The 22,565-nt window shown below is 41.7% G+C and overlaps 1 protein-coding gene across 1 annotated transcript in view; it reads right to left on the bottom strand.

Moving 5' to 3' along the window:
• Positions 1-22,565, bottom strand: part of LOC124263118 (cadherin EGF LAG seven-pass G-type receptor 1-like) — an 82,712-nt gene that overhangs the window by 11,468 nt on the left and 48,679 nt on the right. Inside the window, 7 exon segments of the mRNA XM_046697681.1 lie at positions 3,654-3,794; positions 5,615-5,808; positions 10,660-10,791; positions 14,487-15,836; positions 15,839-15,988; positions 17,504-17,785; positions 21,041-21,649. Coding sequence (XP_046553637.1) covers positions 3,654-3,794; positions 5,615-5,808; positions 10,660-10,791; positions 14,487-15,836; positions 15,839-15,988; positions 17,504-17,785; positions 21,041-21,649 — 2,858 coding nt within the window.

Below are 22,565 nucleotides of genomic sequence, written 5' to 3'. Positions count from 1 at the left end.
TTCAAGGGACAAGGTGAGCATGTGGCTCAGGGGCTTATACCATTACGGTTCGCCGTACTGAGTTACGTCCCTTAGCTATGGCAGGATACAAGAGTCTGGGATAGAGTTCTAGAAACGCTTCGATTATTACCACTGTTATTTTTGTAGAACCAGTTACGATTTGCTGAAAAACTTATTTTCTGTTAGATGTGACCTTCCACTTGAAACTGACAAGGGTGGGGGGTGGGGGGTTTAGCCCAGTGGGTGAAGCGTTTGGTCGTCACGCCGAAACGCAGGGTTCGATTCCCCACATGAGTGCAATGTGTAAAGCTAGTTTTTGGTGTCAACTTTCGTGCTATTGCTAGACTGTTGCTAAAAGCGGTGTTTAACCATTTTCACTCACTGAAGGTGCCACGACGGAACAACTAAATATGTTTCAAACCAGCGTTAAACCGGACTCACTCACTCACTCACAAGCAGTCTCGTGAAATGTTACTTTACAGGTTCGGACCACCGTATTTTAAACTTGTATACCTATCAGTGCGTATGTGCGAATGTGTCTGCGTATGTGCTTGCCGCTCTTAGCAATATCCCAGCAATATCACGGCGGGGGACACCAGAAATGAGCTTTACACTTTGTGCCCATGTGGGCAATCGAACCCGGGCCTTCGGCGTGACGAGCGAATGCTTTAACCACTGGGCTACCCCACGCCCCATTTGAGCTTGTTACACAACTATATGCTACACAGTCATGTTATGTCAGTTTTGGAAGAAGCTAGGAGATGTGTTTTTGTAATTATCCCAAATGTACCACGCGCTAGGAGGGAAACACATCGATGTTCTATTAGAAGACTAAACAACTTGAAAATCTGCCAACATTTAAACTGGGACACGCAAATATAAAAAGACCGGCATATTGATCTACTACTGGTGTTTGAATTACGCTATCAGAAGTGTCGAGGTTATTGTTTTATAGCTCGGTACTGCCAGGTACATTCGAGCCAATTTCCGAGGTTAATGAGAGAATTATGACAACGCTCTAGCTAAGGCTAATTCCGTCCATGTGTGCGACCCTCGTGCCCGTAGTGCGAGCTATATCCACGTACTACCTGCCTCACTGACGACGGCACTACTCGGATGTTTGGGGGAAGAGGTTTTTGTGTCTCCTCAAACTATATGTGCTTTGTTTTGTTGTTGACTTCAGCCACCTTCAGCACTATTCCAACTAAACTGACCATCAAAAGTGTTTTGGCAACACGTACACAATGTTTGTGAGTTTTAAGTCATAATCAAATCAGTTTTCGTAAAATTTCATGTTGAGTTTTTGGAATATTTTCCCACTGTGTACTTCTGTTGTTCGTCAGTATACGTGACCGTCGTCAGAGACGAGACTGGACAACCCAATAGTGAGTGAGTTTAGTTTTACGCCGGAACAATCCAATAATGTCAAAGACGAAATGAGGTGAGGTAAAATGGCGTTTAACGTCGTACTTGAGAATGCTTCTCTCATATGACGACGTACATGCATGTGTATGTGTGGCTGCTTGTACTAGCCAAGACTTAAGCTGGTTTTATAGTGCTAGCTCACTGAGATACTATGCCGCAGTGAAGAACTCCGAGGCGACCAGTCCTTGTTGTACCCATTAATGCCGAGCGCAAGGCAGGGGCAAACAAGTACCACATGTTAACGTCTTATGGTATGACGCGGCCTGGTTCCAGACCCATGAAGGTCCGGGTTAGAATATTGATCTTCAGTAACCCATGCTTGTCGTAAGAGGCGACTAACGGGATCGGGTGGTCAGGTTCGCTGACTTGGTTGACACATGTCATCGGTTCCCAATTGCGTAGATCGATGTTCATGCTGTTGATCAGAGGATTGTCTGGTCCGGACCCGATTATTTACAGACCGCCGCCATATAGCTGGAATCTTGCTGTTACGTAACTTTTGTCAAACAAAATTAATATGTTTTCTTATGACATTAGAAACCTATGCATTTTTAATATGAAAATAGAATGTTTTCACAGGTGTATATGCTATTTGAAGTTGTAGGGGATAAAACAACTTTTCACTCTATAATGAAAGGACAGTTTCCTCGTAGCGGAATGCCTGTCTTCTTTGTTATCTAAACTACGGCTTCAAACAGGTCTTAGTGCAAGATCGTCACAGCAGGTGAGAACAACAAAAGACTGTCGACACATCTCGGTGTGAAATCCAACATCCGGGTTGTTTGGACGAGACCGCAAAGTAGGATCGGGAAGCTGATTGTTGTTGGAAGCGATGTGCAAGTCAACACGTACACCCCCACAGTCACGACACTCCTTGTGTCTAAACAACAACCATCTACAGCGGGGTAAGGGGATGGGGACGACGTGAACGTCTCACGACGGCGCGGGGTGAGCCAGGACGATGCGGTAGTGACATTATACAGGGATGGGAGAAAAGATGCAGTATCTCATCTTGTTTATCGACTTCCGATGTTTGCACATAAACACGTAATATCATAGGCAAGATAGTATCTATTCCTTGAATATTAGCCAGGGATGCGGAAAGGCGCAGAGTGTGCAAGACTCGCTTCATTACATTCCTGCTAGCCCGTGAAGATTCGGGTTGGAATTCGTTTACAGCAATCATGCTTTAATATGATTGGTAGCGGAGCCTTGAAAGAATGCTGTTGACTGACGGATTTTGGTTTTACGCCGCTTTTAGCAATATTCCAGCAACATCACGGCGGGGGACACCAGAAATGGGCTTCACACATTGTACCCATGTGGGGATTCGAACCCGGGTCTTCGGCGTGACGAGCCAACGCTTTAACCATTAGGCTACCCCACCGCCCCTATTGCTGTTGAAGTTACTTCTGTAACACTAGTACTGCTGCACTATTGGGAACATTTATAATTGCAGTAAATATTTTAAAGCAGTTCTGTTAAAACCAGACCCGTAAAGATCCGAGTTAGCATTGATCTTCAGCAACCCGTGCTTGTCTAGTTTCGACTAATTTTCGGGTGGTCACGCTCGCTGACTTGGTTGACACATGCCATCGTATCCCAACTGCATAGATCGATGCTCATGTTGTTGACCACCTGACTGTCTGGTCCCGACTAGATTATTTACAGATCGTCGTGATTTGCAGAGTGCAGCATTAAACAAAGCACAAACAAACAAACAAACACACAAACATCCCGGCTTGTGTCGACTGCGTTGTGAGATACTCCTGGTATTAAGTGGAAAACATACTGCACTTGGCGACAGTTAACACATGGCTATTATCAAAATAACTGCCATATTTTTATATTTTTCATATATCCGAGCCCATGACAAACTAATGTTTCGTTGACAGACTCCCCTGCTTATCGCAGTTGTCATACTTATCTCGTTTCTACCATACATGTAGTTCGAGAAGAGGCCAGGCTTACACTAATAAGCTGGGCACTTTCCGCCATGTGAAGTGTGTTAAGGGTGCACTCCATATCTAGCTATATGGCGAGGACCTGCATTTAATCTGGTCAGTGCACGAAACGAGGGGTTGATATCATGGGCTAAGATCCACGTGGTCAGGATGTCCTGACAGGCTATCATGACGCGTGGATTATACCACATTTATCACCTGTTTGTTTTCATGTGTGTGTGTGCGTGTGTGTGTATGTGCGTGTGTGCGACAACAATTACATACCTCTGTGTTGAACAGTGAATAGCTGAACACCCTTTCCAGCATATTTGTGAAATTAGCTAGTTGGTCGGCGTTAATTTGTGAGGGGTCCGAAGTCAGCGACTTTAACTCGTTCAGGGTCTGCCCAGCCTGCATCAGTCCATACTGCAGAACGAAAAAAGCAATAAATCCAACAGTCAACAACAACAACAACAACAACAGTACAACTACAACCTAACTATACTACTAGTAATACCATTACAGCTTCTAGTATCACAGCTATTGACCGTCTTACTGCTACTACAAGTACGACTGCTGCAACTATTACAGCTACTGCTACTATAATCAGGGCTACTACTACTACCACTACTACCACCACTACTACTACTACAACCACTACTACTACTACAACCACTACTACTACTACTACTACTACTACTACTACTACTACTACTACAACCACTACTACTACTACAACCACTACTACTACTACTACTACTACCACTACTACTACTACTACAACCACTACTACTACTACAACCAGTACTACTAATACTACCACTACTACTACTACCACCACTACTTCCACTACTACTACCACTACTACTACTACCACTACCACCACTACTACTACTATTACTACCACTACTACCACTACTACTACTACTACTACTTCTACTTACTACTACTACTACTACTACTACTACTACTACTACTACTACTACCAGTACTACTGCTACTACTACTACTACCACCACTACCACTACTACCACTACGACCACAAACACTACCGCTGCTCCTACTATAAAAAAACCTATCATTACAACTACTATTACCACCTATACGACTACTACAACTATTACACCTACCACTACTTCTAAAACCGCCATACAGCTGGAATATTTCTGAGTGCGCGTTAAACAACAAACCAACAACAACAGCAACTACTTCTAACAGTACAACGACTCCACTACTTCGACTTCACCTCCGTATGTCACAAAGATTTAACTGACTGACTGACTGACTGAGTTTGGTTTTACGCCGCTTTTAGCAATATTCCAGCAAAATCACGGCGGGGGACACCAGAAATAGGCTTCACACATTGTACCCATGGCCATGTGGGGATTCGAACCCGGGTCTTCGGCGTGACAAGCCAACGCTTTAACCACTAGGCTACCCCACCGCCCCACAAAGATTTAACACCGGTGACATACATTCTTTGTGACATGAGTATTATACTCCATTCACAATTGTACGTACACTTAAAACATCAAGCAAAGAATCGCATATTTGATAAACCGGTCTCAACAATATGTCACTATAACAATAAATTACACTCGAAATACCTGGTCGGCAACGAGGAGTTGTGACGCATAGTTCCGGCTATAAAGACTGAAGGACGTTACAACACTGAGACTGGTTATCGTTAAAAATCTCTTTACGAAGATTTCAAACAGCGTCATGCAACTCTCGATACAAAGAGTCTAAAAATACTTGTTTGATCAAGGATACAACATCCAAGGCCTCAGTGAATCTTTCAAAATGTTTTGTGGCACACACGTGGATCACATTTCAAAATGTGACGCATTTGTGACAAAAATGATGTCTGATGCTATCCCTTGACTTCTCGTTTGTTGAAAAATGAAAAATTGCCTTGCCTTTGCAAGTGTTTGAAAACATAATGCTTACGATACATAACTGATTGTCAGGTCTTGAACCTGATGAAGGAGTAAGGATATACCCCGAAACGTTGTGTTCCTCATAATAAAGAGATGACATCCCTAAAAACTCTCTTCTTTATAACCTATTGTGCTTTGGAAAAGATTTCTTACGATTATATTTTATAGAAAGGGTTTTATGGTTTTATTGATATAGCAATCATCGTTTACGTTCACATGACTTATACATGATGGCACTCTGATCGTAATGGTCAACAAGAATCATTGTTGACAAGAATCACTGTCGGTATTATAAGGATCACTGACCTCTGGGCACTTGGACGAGTCCACGTCTGACCATCTGGCTCTGTTGCTGGCCAGAGCGAGGCACTCTCTGGTGGCCATGTTGGGCTTGTTAATGTCGTCCTGATGGTCACACAAGACGAGTATCTTCTGACCCCGTTTGGTCTGCGGCCAGGTGTAGCGTCCAGTCCGGTCGTAAGTCAGCTGCTCCGGACAATCTGTGGAGAGTGAGTGAGTGAGTGTGTGAAGGGGGCAAGTGTCTGCTAATTCTGTAAAATCCACCAGCAAGAGTATGGTGCTGGTAAATCAAGGGTCACCATTAAAGAACATATTGGTCTCGTACAAAACAAACCCAGCGGATCCTGGTGCGTCTGAAGGACGAAACTCTGCATCACTGTCCGGAGTGAGTGAGTGAATTTACACGAGTGATTATGGGTTTACGCCGGTTTCAGCAATATTCCAGCAATATCACGGCGGGGGACACCAGAAATAGGCTTCACACATTGTACCCATGTGGGGAATCGAACCCGGGTCTTCGTTGTGACGAGAAGAGGCTTTAACCATTAGGCTACCCCAACGCCCCGAATTTGCATGAGTCACTGAAAGAACCGCCCAATTATTCAAGGTTTGGGGTAAATGTAAACCAATAACAGAAGACAGTTCATATGTTCAAAGCAAGCTGTCACTACTTAAAAGAAGAGTATAGCACTTTCTGATTGTCGAGCCAGACATGTAGATATAAGATGACAGACTCAATATACGGAGAACTACTTTTACGTTCCGCACAAATCAGCTCTGGAGGCTTTACTGTGACTAGTAGAAGTTCAAAATAACCCTCATCGTGATTTAATATCGAGGTTTGCAAGGGAGGATGATCAGAGATCACCCGACCCTTCCCCTGTTACACCCACCAGAGACGCTCCGACGACCAGGACGTCTTTGAAACAAAAACGTCTCACTTTGAAGAAGCATTATACACGCAGTCTCGTCACGTCTCGCCCTAAACTGAGACTAAAACATCCTTCATCTTAAAACCCATCTCTTCAAGCTCCACTACAAATATTTTCCTGACCAATATCCCTTTCGTGTGGCGACGTGAACATGCAACAGTGGGTGGATTCGGCATCATCATCATCATCATCATCATCATCATCGCCAGCACAATCGTCGTCGTCACCATCACCACAACGATCATCATCATCATCGCCACAACCACCGTCGTTACCGTTACCGTCGTCGCCATCACCACCATCATCGTCACATCACCACAACCATCATCATCATCATCATCATCATCATCATCATCATTGTCACCACCACCATCATCATCATTATCGCCATCATTATCAACACTATCATCATCGTCATAATCATCACCCTATAGGAAAATGTAACGTTATATCTTTAAATCTTAATCAATGTTCGTCGTCAGTCTGAGGTGCGTAACGCAATGAATAAAATGTTTCTCTACTTCGTTCCGTTAAGTATTTTTCATAAGAAGGTATTTATTCAAAACGTTGCAGTGTTTTCACCCAAGTTCAAAGCAAATTGATTCGGCACATTTCTTAGCAATTGTTTCCAACCTTTGATTGATTGTCAAAGCCTTGCATGAAATACCGAGCACGTGTATACGTTCGAGTAAACCTTGAACGTATGTGTTTAAAATTCTTCTGTTTGTGCAACTGTATTGATTCACTTTGTTGACATTACCATGACAAAGCATCTGAGCTTCAGAACGATGATGAAACAGCACAATGACTTTCCACTCGTTACGTATTTTAACATCGAGATATAAAATCTATTTCATTTTTTGATCGTGGGACAAACCCACTGGATCAATGCTGCAAATTGCGTTCATTTAAAAAATAATTAATAATGGATGCAAAGACGTTAAAGGTAAAATTTACTCATTTGAGTGAGTGAGTTTGGTTTCACGCCGCTTTCAGCAATATTCCAGCAATATCACGGCGGGGGACACTGGGGGCTTCACACATACCCATGTGGGGAATCGAACCCGGGTCTTCGGTGTGACGAGCGAACGCTTTAACCACAAGGCTACCCCACCGCTCCTTCCTTGAAGGTAGGTGAAAAGGTTTTCGCTGTATGGTTTTATACGTGATTGAGGACAAAATGGTTGTAGTGTGTATTTATTTGCTTGTATAACACCACACTAAGCAATATTCCGGCTATATGACGGCGTCCTGTAATCGAGTCTGGACCAGACAATCCAGTGATTGACATCATGAGCATCGATCTACGCAATTGGATATGATTACATGTGTCAACCAAGTCGGTAAGTTTGATCACCCGATCCAGTTAGTCGCCTCTTACGAGAAGCAGAGATTGCTGGAGACCGATTCTAATCCGGATTTTCACGGGTTTCGTTTTAATAGAACTCTGTGAAAATATTTACTGCAATGTAGATGTTCCCAATAGTACAGCAGCATTAAGTACTAGCTACCGCCTATATAGAACCGAACCCTGGTCTTCTGATAATGAGCGAACGCTTTAACCACTGGGCCACCCTATTGTTCACTTAAGATGCGAGGAACAAGGCCAGGTGGGGCTTTATACTGAAGTAACACCAAGAGCAATCTGTTGAGGCTCTGCTGTCAATCATATCAAAGGTGTACATTTCACATTATTTGACAGGACTAGTATTCCCAGCTGCTGACATATGCTGAACTCTGGTGGTATTTCCCCGACATATGCCGAACTGTGGTGGCATTTCACACACATGCCGAACACAGGTATTTTGCTACTCCTCTATCATGTTGACCTCATCTTACCCGGATGGCTTCTGTTGAACAGGGTGCGCTTCATCACCTCATGAGGTACCATGAACTACAAATCCTCGCTATAACGCCACATGATCGCAGTAAAGCGCATGTGCAGTCGGATTGTAGTAGTGAAGCTTGATTCACAATATAAACTCGAAGGTAGAGCTGGAAGCCGCTTTTCTGTTATGAGATATCAAGACCAGGCTATATCGTATCTCCTCTTTATAACGCCAAACAGAAACGTATGTCGTTACAACTAGTGTTTATTGTTCTTGTCGCGAGACCATAAAACTGGTCTGCCTGTTCACTGATATCCTTTGATATCGTTCGGTGATATTAACAGAATGGTGACTACACTTTACGTGATAATGGTACAACGGTCTTCTGTTGGTGAGTGTGTTTATAAGCAGATTTGTTAGTAACATACAACCCGTTGTACCATTACCTCACGCAACATAGTGATACGCTTGACTAATATTTAGTCCAGTAACTGCAGAACCTTATTTAAACATAACACTCCAAATAGAGACCGGTCTGTCATACAGACCCAGAAACAAATATCGACCTGAGTGTACCAAGTCACAAAAAACTATTTTCGAGAAATTCGATCTTGAAGTTTAGGACAACAATATCTTCGAAACTATTCAATCGAATTCTTTCAATTTTTGCACATACATGTGACATATTAAACAGTATAAGAAAATAGCAAATGATATGCTCAATCTATTGAAGTATATAAAAAATTCACGAAAAATGATTGGAGATAGAAAACTTGACCAAAGACATCGTAATTTTTCTCAAAACCAAAGTGTTATTTCTTTTTTACCAAGTTGTATTTTGTCGTTTAAACCTCTTTCATATGGACTATATCTAATGAATTAAAGCCAAAATAAGAACGGAGTTAAAATGTTCAATTTCCATGATGAAAATCACTTCAAAATTGGTAACTCTCAATGTCACGTGATCAAATTGTGCTTGGTAATTGGTCAATTGACAACTTAAAACCCTCGAAAACTAACAACATGTGATTTTTCATGGAAATAGAACAGAGTTTGTGTTTGAAAAAAACACTTTCAAAGCTAGATAGCACTGTAAAAAGTTGCTAGAGTAATAGATTATGCTCTAAAACCTACCCCGATCATACTAACTGTAATTTTGTCAAAAGTGGACTTAGAACACTCTGGTTTTCAGACGAATTATATCGAAGAAGGCCCATGCCTCGTTAGGATGAGAAGGCCACAATAACTCGGTGCGCTGCAAGAGTTGTATGATCCCCAGGGAGTTGAGATTGATAACACGATGTGCCGTTGAGACTGACATCCAATGATCGAGGGAAAAAATACCAGCGCCTTGAGCAAGCACTAGTTGCCTGGATATGTGCGCTATATAAATATCATATAATAATAATAATAATAAATCTAGAATATGTGGCAAGTCTAGATAACCACAGCCGGTGAAGATGATGTGCTACCTACGGTGAATCAGACCAGGACACAGTAACGAATACCTAAGGTGTTATTGAGGTAGCCCAGCGGTTGAAGCGTTCGCTCGTCACGTGTGGTGGCGGCTTCCTATCATTTTACATAGTTATTGATCATATAGTAACGGTAAACTCTTTCATTAAGAATATAAGAAAAAATGAAATGTTTTAAAAAAAACCACTCTATGTGGTAACCGAACATACTTTGGATCCGACATGAATACATGTGGTCCGAACTATAGGGGCGGTGGGGTAGCCTTGTGGTTACCGCGTTCGCTCGTCACACCGAAGATCTGGGTTCGATTCCCACATGGTTACAATGCGTGAAGCCCATTTCTGGTGTCCCCCGCCGTGATATTGCTGTAATATTGCTAAAAGCGGCGTAAAACTAAACGCACTCGCTCACTCGTTATACTTAGGAGTGAGTGATTTTAGTTTTACGCCGCTTTTAGCAATATTTAAGCAATATCACGGCGGGGGACAACAGAAATGGACTTCACACAGGTCCTTACTATAATCCACTGTGGGCAGTTTGAAGGAGGGGCTGTGGGGTAGCCTAGTGGTTAAAGCGTTCGCTCGTCACGCGGAAGGCCCGGACTCGATTCCCCACATGGGTACAATGTGTGAAGTCGGAGAAACTTTGCAGACATAGAAGACTAGGTTTGTCTTGCGTCCCTGCGTTATATTTGGAACTGGACATAAAATCTTGGTAATTGGAGTTACGATTACAGCCAGCCGCAGTGTGCATAAAATAGTTATTTCTGAGGCCATAATTTCGTGTGAATGACGTACAGGCACGGTGGAGTTACCTTCTATGCAGTCGTCGTTGTCGGCGCCGTTCTTGCAGACGCAAGTGTAACTGTCACCCACCTCCACGCACCGTCTGTCATCAGAGCACGGATTGCTTGTGCAGGGCGTCACGCGCATCTCACAAAGGGAACCTGTCAAAGAAGGACACGCATTAGTACATAGAGAAACTCGATCATGCAGAGAAGCTCATCCGGATTAACGAAGTTCAGACTAACAAGCCCGAAAGCAATATACTTGTGTTTCCACTTTGTATGTTGTTCAACGCCGAAATCAGCAATGTTCAGTTAACGGCGATCTGAGATTAATCTAGTCTGGACCAGACAATCCAGTGATTAAGGTCAAGTTTATAGTTCACGCAATTGGGATACGATGACATGTGTCAACCAAGTCAACGAGCCTGACCACCGGATCTCGTTTGTAACGCCTTACGACAAGCAAGCGTTGCTGAAGACAGATTCTAACGCGGAAATATAATTAGAGGGGAGTCTCTCACACTCTGAATCATTCCGCATCATATAGTCCACTTAAGGGGCTTTATACTGAAGTAGTGAGTGAGTGAGTCAGTATGGTTTTACGCCGTTTTAGCAATATTTCAGCAACAGTGGGGAGTCGGTGGGGTGGGGTGGGGGTGTTTGTCACCATAATGGGTTTCATACATTGTACCCATCTTGGGAATCAAACCCGGGTGTTCGGCGTGACGAACGATCGCTTTAACCACTAGGCTACGCCACCGCCCCTTATACTGAAGTAACGTCAAGAACAATCTCTCAGGGCTCTGCTGCCAGTTATATCAAAGCATGGGTTGCGGAGGACCAATTCTAACCTTATCTTCATGGTTTAGCAGAAATGTAATGAAGCGAGTCTCTCACACTCTGCGCCATTCCGCATCCCTGGCCAATGTTCAAGGAATAGATATCATCTTGTTTATGGCATTACGTGTTTATGTACAAACATCGTCGGAAGTCGATAAACAAGTTGAGATAGTGTCTCTTTTCTTTTTAAGCACACCTGACCATCCGATCCCGTTAGTCGGCTCTTCCGACAAACATGGGGGATAGAAAGCTGCATCCTGCCGAAGTTTTAGCCGAAGCTAGTTATCTGCATATATGTTTGTATAATTTTAATTCTGCAAAAACGTTTTTAGTGGAACTGAATTCTATGAAAGCGTTCGCCGAAATCCAGGTTCGATTCCTCACATGGGTACAATATGTGAAGCCCATTTCTGGTGTCCACCGCCGTGATATTGCTGGAATATTGCTAAATGCGGCGTAAAACTAAACTCACTCACCGCGAACATTTGTTATAAGCAGCGAATCTAATACGTGCAGTAGAATAGGATCCCTAAATTCATTATTCATGGAGTAATTTTCTCCATGGCTTAGCTCCGAGGACGAGGCTGGTTACTATTTGAGAAATGTCACTTGTCATTATGTCCTGTGGGAATAATTTCCTCCTCAGCCGCTTCGAAATATACCAAATAACAGACTGCATCCAGACAGACTAATGCAGCCCACGTTGGGCCTTAAGGGATACGATTGTCAGTAAAGAGGTAGAGAATAGAAAAGAAATGAACACGCTGTGATTTGGTTCCTTGTGCGTCATCGTTTTCGTCAAACTTCGCTCCTGTTATCACTGCTACGCTGGCCCTGCGGCGTCAAACAACATCCAGTCACAAAGAAACTCAATAACCCAGTAACCTAATGTCATACTGTAACGAAACGAAACTGTTGACTTTTGAAAAAGTCTCCAGTGAGCGAGTGAGTTCAGTTTTACGCCGCTTTTAGCAATATTCCAGCAATATCACATTTCATACCAGAAATGGGCTTCACACATTATACCCATGTGGGGAATCGAACCCGGGTCATCGGCGTGACTGAGCGAACCAGGCTAACCCACCAACCCCTCTGAGGAAGAGCACAGAATATCAGTAAAGTAATACAACATGTTTAACAACTAGTCATATAAAAAATGTTACACGTTCGTAGGGTTAATTGTTTATCACTTCCAATCATGTGAATAATGTCTTGAGTAATTAATTCAAACGGTTGCTTTTTTGCAAAAGGGTGTTACATTCGTTAAACACTCATTTTATGCTCAACTTAAACTTATGTCTTTTTCATGAGCCAGCAAGTGTTTTCGAGATTAGTTGTTAGAGATATTATGTAACATGTAAACAAGGGAGTTAGGTGCGCCAGAAAAATAGTCCCTGGTGCCAGAGCAGCAGGTGCAGTGACGTCATATCCTGCCATGTATTTCATATCGCAGAAACAATATACACGCATATACTGTATGATAACATATACCTTATCTTCTGGAGTATATGGAGTCTGGAATGCATGGCGGCATGAGTTACGCGTAAAGACACTGGGGTCACCCAAGGATGCTCTGATGTTGATGAAGCAGATTTGTTGGCTTGATAGTAGTATTTGTCATCTCGTCTTTTGTATTAACAGGGTGCAGACAGCAGGCACTAAAAGCGTGTCAGTTTCAGGATCAACACATTTACAAGGGACCGGTTTCGCGAATGTATCTTAGCGTTAAGACTATCCAACACCCATACTTTAACAAAGACGTATGATAGCTCTGAGATGTCTTGTAGAAGGGGTCATGGAGTGAGTGAGTTTAGTTTTACGCCGCTTTTAGCAATATCCAGGCAATATTATGGCTGGAAACCAGAAATGTTGTCCTTGAGCTGGTTTCACAAAGCGATCTTAGCGTTCATACGATCGTTCTCCCCTTACTTCAACATACGCGTTGACGTGGGATAATCGTAGTACTAAGACGCCTTGTGGAATGGTACCAGATAAAACACTCGTAGCACTAAATATTAGATTGCTTTATGAAACACTAACCAGCTACGACAGACTTAGCGCTAAGGTTGCCCTTTGGGACGGTGAGTAATTAAGACAGGCTTAGCATTAAGACCGCTTTGCGGAAAGATAACCAGTTATGTTGGTCGTAGCGATAATATTGCTCAGTGGAACGGTGACCAGTCATATCACCCGTTGTGCTAAGATTGCTAAGACGGATCCCAGTCAATGTGAAATGAGGCTTCTGCTTCAGCAATACGTTATAGTGTGATTATTTCCGTATGTCACATTGAACAGGTTCTTGAGCAAATTAGAGCATCACTATTTGAAACATCTCTGCGTTGTGCCTTTAGTTTCACCGATTCGCGTTTTGTCGCTCTAGCATTCCATCACGAAACCTTCCTCTATCATTTGAGCAGGTCAAAACAAGTCTAGCTCGTTTTCACATTGTGGCCGAAACTCACCCCAGTATATGTACTCACCATAGGCCTCCGGCTTCAAGAATTATGCACACTACACAAATAACACTTGTTCATGTTTTACAAGCCTCCGTCGTTTTAATAATATGTTCAACTGTCAGTCTCTTAGCGCCACTATCGTAAGCCTATGTTAAGCATAGGTGTTACGATCGTCTTACAGCTAAGAGTGAGTGAGTGAGTTTGGTTTTACGCCGCTTTTAGCAATATTCCAGCAATATCACGGCGGGGACACCAGAAATGGGCTTCACACATTGTACCCATGTGGGGACTCGAACCTGGGTCTTCGGCGTGACGAGCAAACGCTTTAACCACTAGGCTACCCCACCGCCCCCTTACAGCTAAGATCGCTTTGTGGCACAGAGCCATAGCGTCCTACAGTTCTGATGTACTTGTACCGAAATAGCAGCATGTATATTGCCATTCATTTGTAAACGTTTATTGCTAGTTCGTTCACTCACTGCACTCACTCTCTCGTTCACTCACTCACTCACTGATAAAGCATTGACAGTCGTGTTACCCAGGTGCGATCTGCCTTACCTGTGTATTCCGTTGTACATGCACACACGCCTGCACTGGCAACACATGTACCATCATGTTGACATCCGGTCATGCTACACTCAGGAATGGCGGCGTCGCAGTTGGCACCGGTGTACTTCTCCGGACAGTGACACACCTTCCCAAAGGAACCAGGGTCTACCGTACACGTTCCAGAATTGGCACACGGGGTTTCACACGGGTCTGGCAGTTCACAGTTGGTCCCCACGAAACCGGAAGTACACAAACACATGAACTCCGTGTCTGTTGTATTGAGACAAGTTCCTCCATTTTTACACGTCTCTTCCTTACAGGGATTTTCAATTTCGCAGTCATTACCGTAGTATCCGTCGTCGCAGTTGCAGATGTATTCATTAGACGTTGTATTCGTGCAATCACCATGACGACAAGGGGAAGACACGCATGGGTTGTAAAATGAACACGTGTCTCCATAGAAACCGTTGAGGCATTTACAGGTGAAGTTTCCTTTCTTTAGAAAAGCAAAATTTTCACAATATCCTCCGTTTTCACAATTCACAAGTCTGCAGCTGTTGAGGTATTGGCATTGAAGGCCGTACCACTCATCTATACAATCACACTCGTACGTGCTGTTTGATACGTTCCTGCAAGTACCTCTTAATCCGCAGGGATTTTCTCCGTCACATGGGTTATAAAACTCACAATGGTCACCATAGTGACCAGGGTCACACATGCATTTCGCACCGTCTGCATTTTCTGTGCAGGTTCCGGAACCGCAGTCCATGAGATGGCAGGTGTCGAAGTGTTGGCACTCACCACCGTAGAAACCAGGAATACATTCGCAGTTGTAGGCACCGGTTTCTGTCAGTACACATGTACCTGTGTTCTGGCAAGGCGACTGGGAGCAGGGGTCGAACTCCAAACATTGCTTTCCCATGAATCGCTCCGTGCAGTGACACCGGAAGTTGCTGTCCCCGACGTGTTCACAAGTCCCGTTATTTTTGCAAGGTTGTTGCGAAATACAAAGATTTAACTCGCTGCATGTGTGGCCGTAGTAACCAGAGGTGCATGCGCAGTGAAACTCGTCGTCAGTGACCCTAGAACATGTTCCCCCGTTTGTACAGGGTGATGGATTGCAGGGGTCTTTAAGTTCACAGTTTTTACCCGTGAAGTGGTCGGGGCATGCGCAGGTGTATCTTCCGGTTGTATCCATGGAGCAAACGCCGTTGTTTTGACAAGGAAGGATACTGCATGCGTTGAAATATTGACAACGGGGGCCGTAGAAGTCGTCGACGCAAGAACAAGAATACCGTTGGTGACTGAGAAAGTTGCAGGTTCCTGTGTTTTGACAAGGGTCTTGAGCGCACATGTCTTGGAGGTGCAGTTCTTGCCCCGCCAGCCTTTCGTACAATCACATTGGTAGTTCAAAGCGCCGTCTTCGTGACGTCTACAGACCGCGCTATTTCGGCATGGCTTCAGATACTTGCAGGCATCGAAGTCGTTATGGAGACACTGATGAGTAAACCCTGAAAAAAACAAACGTGAGATAGATTCTCGCCATGAAATATTCGTTAGATGTACCATCAGCGCCGAGCAGCATCCCGACTGCATGCATGCTAATTATCAAGATTGGACCAGGCAATACAGTGCCTGACACAATAAGATACGATAACATGTGTCAACCAAGTTAGCGAGCCTGACACCCCAACCCCCACCCCGATCCTGTTAGTAGTCCCTTACGTCAAGCATGGGTTGCTGGAGAACAATTCGACCCGGATCTTCAAGTGCGACAGGATTGTGTGGACAGAGTGCCTTTATCAAATCGATTTTCGCGAAACGTTTGAATAGACTAAAAGAAACAATTTCATGCGTTAGTGTTGTACTTTGTAGTTGATAATAATCCACCCTCAACAAACATCCAATCAGTGATAAAGTATGCGAAACCTAATCAACAATCTTGTAATGATAACGGTTCAAATAATACACAACAGTAGTACGGGATGCATTCTTCATTTCTATTATACTTTTATTATTAATATAACGATAGATAATTTATTCATCAATATTTTATTGGATTCAACACTTTAACCAAGGACTTGGATAATATCACGTCAGACTGTGTTAAACTGAATCCATTAACATGCTAATGCCATACTGTTCTTATTTCCGTGTATTCTCATAACTTCCGGGATAATTGTGTCCAGCTTGTTGTAATGACCTGCGTCTTGTGTTGAAGTACATATAACTTGTTGTTTTTCACTTTGTAGTAGAATATGTACATTTGTCGGTATTTTAAAATTTCACATGGGTATGGATTAATTTCCTTTAACTTTATGACATATTGTCCTGTGGTCATAGAGTATTCACCTTTATCAATACTGTATAATTATTTATTTCATTAAAATGTGGAGTAATTACCTTTCCCTAATGGATAATTTCATATCCTAGTGACGTATGTGTCTTTAAAGTAATACATAATTTCAAATCGTAGTGAAGTAATTACATTTTACAGAGATAGTAAAGCATTACAGAGGTAGTAAGGCATTAACCTTTTATAGTTATTTCATAGGTTGTAAGTAGTATTATCACCTTATATCGTTGTGAAGTATTTAACGTGAACAGTAGTGAACAATTTCTAACATTAGTAAAACGTTAAAAAGTATTGTATTGTTAAAACCACGTAACGGTTAGCGTATTTATAAGTTACTCAAACACATAATATTTATTTTGTTTTAGTGACATATTTACCGATTTCAATCGTATACTCATGCCAATAATGGTTTTCACCCCCTCCACCCAACCCCCCCCCCCCTCTCCAATTAAAAAAATTGGGGGTGACAACCATTATTGGCATGCGTATATTTACCTTGCAGTAGTGAAGTATTTATCAAGTTGTTTACCAATATCAGTATTGTGTAAAACATTGCTTTAAACAGTTTATTTTTTCTGTATTATATATATCATGTTCCACTATTGTGAAGTATCTGTCAATACTGGTATTACAATATAACAGTAATATTAAATTAAAGTGAATATATTACCTATTCCAGTGTTGTTGATCATGACCTTCATATAATTGGTGCCGCCGGAACCGGAAGTAGTTTTAATAGACACCCGGAAGTAGTAGAGTTTTCCGATCTGCGTATCTGTGATCACGTCACATATTTCCGCATCAGTGACCTTTGCCGGGACCTGGTACATCTGATTCGTCGAACCCGTCACTTCCACCTCAAAGCCCGTCACTTCCGGTCGTCCTACCATGGGGTTCTTCCAGCACAATGTGATGTCGGATACTTCCGTCGCGAAGCAGAACACCGAAGGATCTGGAATAGTGATTAAAAGTCGGATATGTACTGTTGATTCAGTCTACTTGACACAAACTACAATGAACTGAGTATGAAGAGTGAGTTAGTGAGTGTAGATTTACGTCGCTTTTGCAACTTTTCAAATGATCATATACCGGTATACACGTAATGCTGTAGAAGAAATACACGACTTAGAAGAGAGAATGTCGTTTTCATTCATTACTTTGAAATGGTCGAAATACTACGGAAGCCTATTGCTGCCACTTTTGTAACACAAATATTTTTTTCTGCTACAACTCTCGTTACTTCGAGTATTTTCTCGTTACTTCAATAATTTTCTCGTTACTTCGAGTTCTTTTCTCGTTACTTCAAGTTTCTGTCAAAAACTTGAAACTTCGAGTATTTACTTGTTGTTTCGAGTATTTTCTCGTTACTTCAATGATTTTTTCGTTGCTTCGATTAATTTCTCGTTGCTTCAAGTTTCTCTCAAAAACATGAAATTTCGATAATTGACTCGTTGCTTCGAATATCTTCTCATTATTTCAATTATTTTTTCGTTGCTTCGATTAATTTCTCCTTGCTTCAAGTATATTTCAAAAACTTGAAATTTCAAGTATTTACCCGTTGCTTCGAGTATTTTCTCGTTACTTCAAGTTTCTGAAAAAAACTCGAAACAACGAGAAGGGGACGTCCTAAAACCAGAGCCGGGTCAAAGAGGGCCAAGTATATAATTGGCTACTACACTGATTATCGAAAACCATGTCTACAATTAATTAATCCAGCTTACACCCACGACAATATGGGCAGCAGGAAGCCACACACGTGTGTCATAATAACCTATTACGAGTAAATCGCTTAAAACTCAGGAAGACGAGTGGCCTGTGAAAGTGACTAAGCAAGGTTACGTCTAAAAGAGAAGTCGTTAAACGAAACAGGATTCAAAACGTGTAAATACTTCAGTCAATCCCGATATACATTTCTGTCGTCCTGGAAAGGTTTTTAAAAACACTACCTCAGAAGTTCACTGTTCATCGTGTTTAAAGCATGCCCACAGATAAATGATACGATCTTTTCCCCACACTGTGACAATTGTTCGGTTCTGTTTGTCCCGGGCCGTCAAAAGCAGCATAGATCTCACATATGTATCTTGAATTTTGTTTAAATCCATAGACTAGTATTATATGTACCTAAATATCATTTTCAATGTTACAAAATGCCACATGTACGGATAACTGGTCCTTTAAAGTGAAGCTCGTTTCCTTCTTCCCAACATATCCAGCCTCTATTAAAAGTGTTAAGTCTCTGACTTGTCCTGGGCCATCAAAAACAACTTAAACATCATACATGTATCCTGAATTGTACATATATCTAGTTATATCTACCTAAAACCTCTTTATGAAGACTCAGATTGAAGTAATTTGAACGATCACGTTGCTCGAAGCGGGGCCCTTTGCCTCATTCTCAACATGTCACAAGTCCTCGGACCACAGTCATATGAATCCCTGTTCTCATATTTGTTTGGTCTTTAGCGTTCCATGGCAAATATCAAGCTGATACCCATTGAATGTTACCAAGCAACGAGAAAATAATTGAAGTAACGAGAAAATACTCGAAGCAACGAAAAATAAATGAAGTAACGAGAAAATACTGGAAGCAACGAGTAAATACTCGAAATTTCAAGATTTTGACAGAGACTTGAAGTAACGAGAAAATATTTAAATTTCAAGTTTTTGAAAGAAACTTGAAGCAACGAGAAATTAATCGAAGCAACGAAAAAATAATTGAGGTTACGAGAAAATACTCGAAGCAACGAGTAAATGCTCGAAATTTCAAGTTTCGAAAGATACTCGAAGTAACGAGGAAATTATTGAAATAACGAGAAAATACTCAAAGTAACAAGTAAATAATGGAAGCAACAAGAATTGTAGTAGAAAAATATATTTGTGCTACAAAAGTGGCAGCATTACGTTTTCGTAAAATACTGAGTACATGCATACACGATGCCTTTATCAAAGGTCAAAGTGACATAAGTTATATAACTCGGGGCGACGGGGTAGCCTAGTGGTTAAAGCGTTCGCTCGTCACGCCGAAGGACGGTATTCGATTCCCCGCATGTGATGCCCATATCTGGTGTCCCCCGCCATGATATTGCTGGAATAGTGCTAAACGCGGCGTAAAACTATACTCACTCACTGTCATATAACGGTACGATACATATACATCAGGTTCATTTTAATAGTACGGTACATATGGATGATGTTAATGTTAACTGTATGGTACATATGGATGATGCTAATGTTAACTGTACGTTACTTATGGATGATGCTAATGTTAACTGTACGGTACATATGGATGATGCTAATGTTAACTGTACGGTACATATGGATGATGCTAATGTTAACTGTACGGTACATATGGATGGTGCTAATGTTAACTGTACGGTACATATGGATGATGCTAATGTTAACTGTACGGTACATATGGATGATGCTAATGTTAACTGTACGGTACATATGGATGATGCTAATGTTAACTGTACGGTACATATGGATGATGCTAATGTTAACTGTACGGTACATATACATCATGATCATGTTAACTGTACGTTACTTATGGATGATGTTAATGTTAACTGTACGGTACATATGGATGATGCTAATGTTAACTGTACGGTACATATGGATGATGCTAATGTTAACTGTACGGTACATATGGATGATGCTAATGTTAACTGTACGGTACATATGCATCATGATCATGTTAATTGTACGGTATATATAGACCAGACCCATGATCATGTTAATTGTACGGTATATATAGATCAGACCCATGATCATGTTAATTGTACGGTATATATATGATGTTAATTACCAATGATATGGATGGTGCAATGTTAATTGTACGTTATATATAGACCAGATGCTGATCATGTTAATTGTACGGTATATATAGACCAGACCAATGATCATGTTAATTGTACGTTATATATAGACCAGACCCATGATCATGTTAATTGTACGGTATATAGACCAGACCAATGATCATGTTAATTGTACGTTATATATAGACCAGACCCATTATCATGTTAATTGTACGGTATATAGACCAGACCAATGATCATGTTAATTGTACGGTATATATAGACCAGACCAATGTTAACTGCACCGTCATATACATCATGATCATGTCAGCTGTACGGTACATATACATCTGGCTTATGTTAACTGTACAGTACATACACATCACACTCCGACGGTTGACGGAAGTACTCACGTTCGACGTCAATGAGAGACACCTGAATCATTGATGTCCCGGTCAGACGGGGCGACCCTTCGTCGGCAGCAATAACAGGGAAGGATAACTCTCGTATACTGGCAGGGGGTGGCGACTTCAGAGTTATGTCCCCATTGCTTGAAATCTTCAAATACGTGTCCGCCCGCTCATCAGGGATAGAATACTTGAAGATGTGGTTATACTGTTCTGGATCTCGATCGTTGGCCATCACAGACCCAACCCGTTTACCGGCAGCATACCTGTAGATTCTGAAGTCATTCTTACTCGCCGTGAACGTTGGAGCATATCGGTTCTTGACCGACACGATTATCATCACGTGTTTGAAGTTCAGCTCGCTTCTTTGACCTGCGTAGACAAAGAAGGTCAAAACTGTTCCCACTGTCCATTGGACAGTCTTGTTAACGGATAGTATCCCAGTCGAGACGTCCACTTTGAAGCAACTTGAATTGACACCGGGAGAAAGGTACATCCTCTCCATCGCTGCCCCTGTGACGTCGTCGTAGGCGGTGACGTTAAGGACGGGGGTGCCAGGGGGAGCGTTCTGGTAGACCCGGGCGGGGTAGGGAGATACCGTTAGTACTATAGCACCTGTAACAATCGAAAATCGTTTTGAAAAATAATACAAAATGTTTTCATAACAAAATTAAACAAGTTCCATTCGCGTTACAGAAAAATCCGTTTGAATAATATTTACTTTAAAATATAGTCTAAGCACGAAAATAACCCTTCAACAATATTGATTGCGTGGATTGTTTTCTGATATAACCTGTAACAAAAATATTAAACAGTGGATTCAAGATAAGTGTTGTGCTTATGGGAAAGGAGTTTCAGTTAATTGGTATTTGCAGGCCTTTTATATACCACGAGAGACACCAGTGGTATAAAATATGATGATTTTAATTATCATTTTCAGTTATCTCTTCAATGATAATCATCTTTCCAGTTAAGATGATATGCATCCGTCATTGACGTCATGTGTAGAGATACATTTACTGCGGATTCACAGAGAAAGAAGTTCCTTAACTATTGATATATGGTAATCGAAGGGATATCAATACTATGAATAAGAACTTCCTTTTTTTCTCTAAACGACGTTCTAGAGCTAATTCATGGCTTCCTCTTACACTGTTATACCTTTAATCTCATTGTTTTCGCCTTTGTACATTAAACGCATCTAATTGGCTTCGTAAATATTGTTATCCTTGTATATTAAGCCCCTTCCCCCTCTTGTTTTGTCATTATATTGCTATTTTTGTACATTCTCCCACCTTGCTTTGTGTAAACATGTTCTATCTATATATACATTAACTCTGTGCACTGACTCAGCATTCACTTGATGAAGAAGCAATAATTAGCTCTGAAACGTCGTATAAAGTATAAATAGAAGTTGTTGTCCATGAAACGTGTCATTTATTCATGTTCGTCCAACTTCTAGATGCCTGTCAAGACCTTTGAACGAATATCATAAACATATTTCACAGATACATTCACAGTATACTCTTAA

The sequence above is a fragment of the Haliotis rubra genome, unplaced genomic scaffold (assembly GCF_003918875.1).
Source record: "Haliotis rubra isolate DU_JTF1 unplaced genomic scaffold, ASM391887v1 Scf868, whole genome shotgun sequence".
Lineage (NCBI taxonomy): Eukaryota > Metazoa > Mollusca > Gastropoda > Lepetellida > Haliotidae > Haliotis > Haliotis rubra.
Note: the sequence above shows the minus strand (reverse complement) of the source record. Positions and strands in the feature narration are given on the sequence as shown.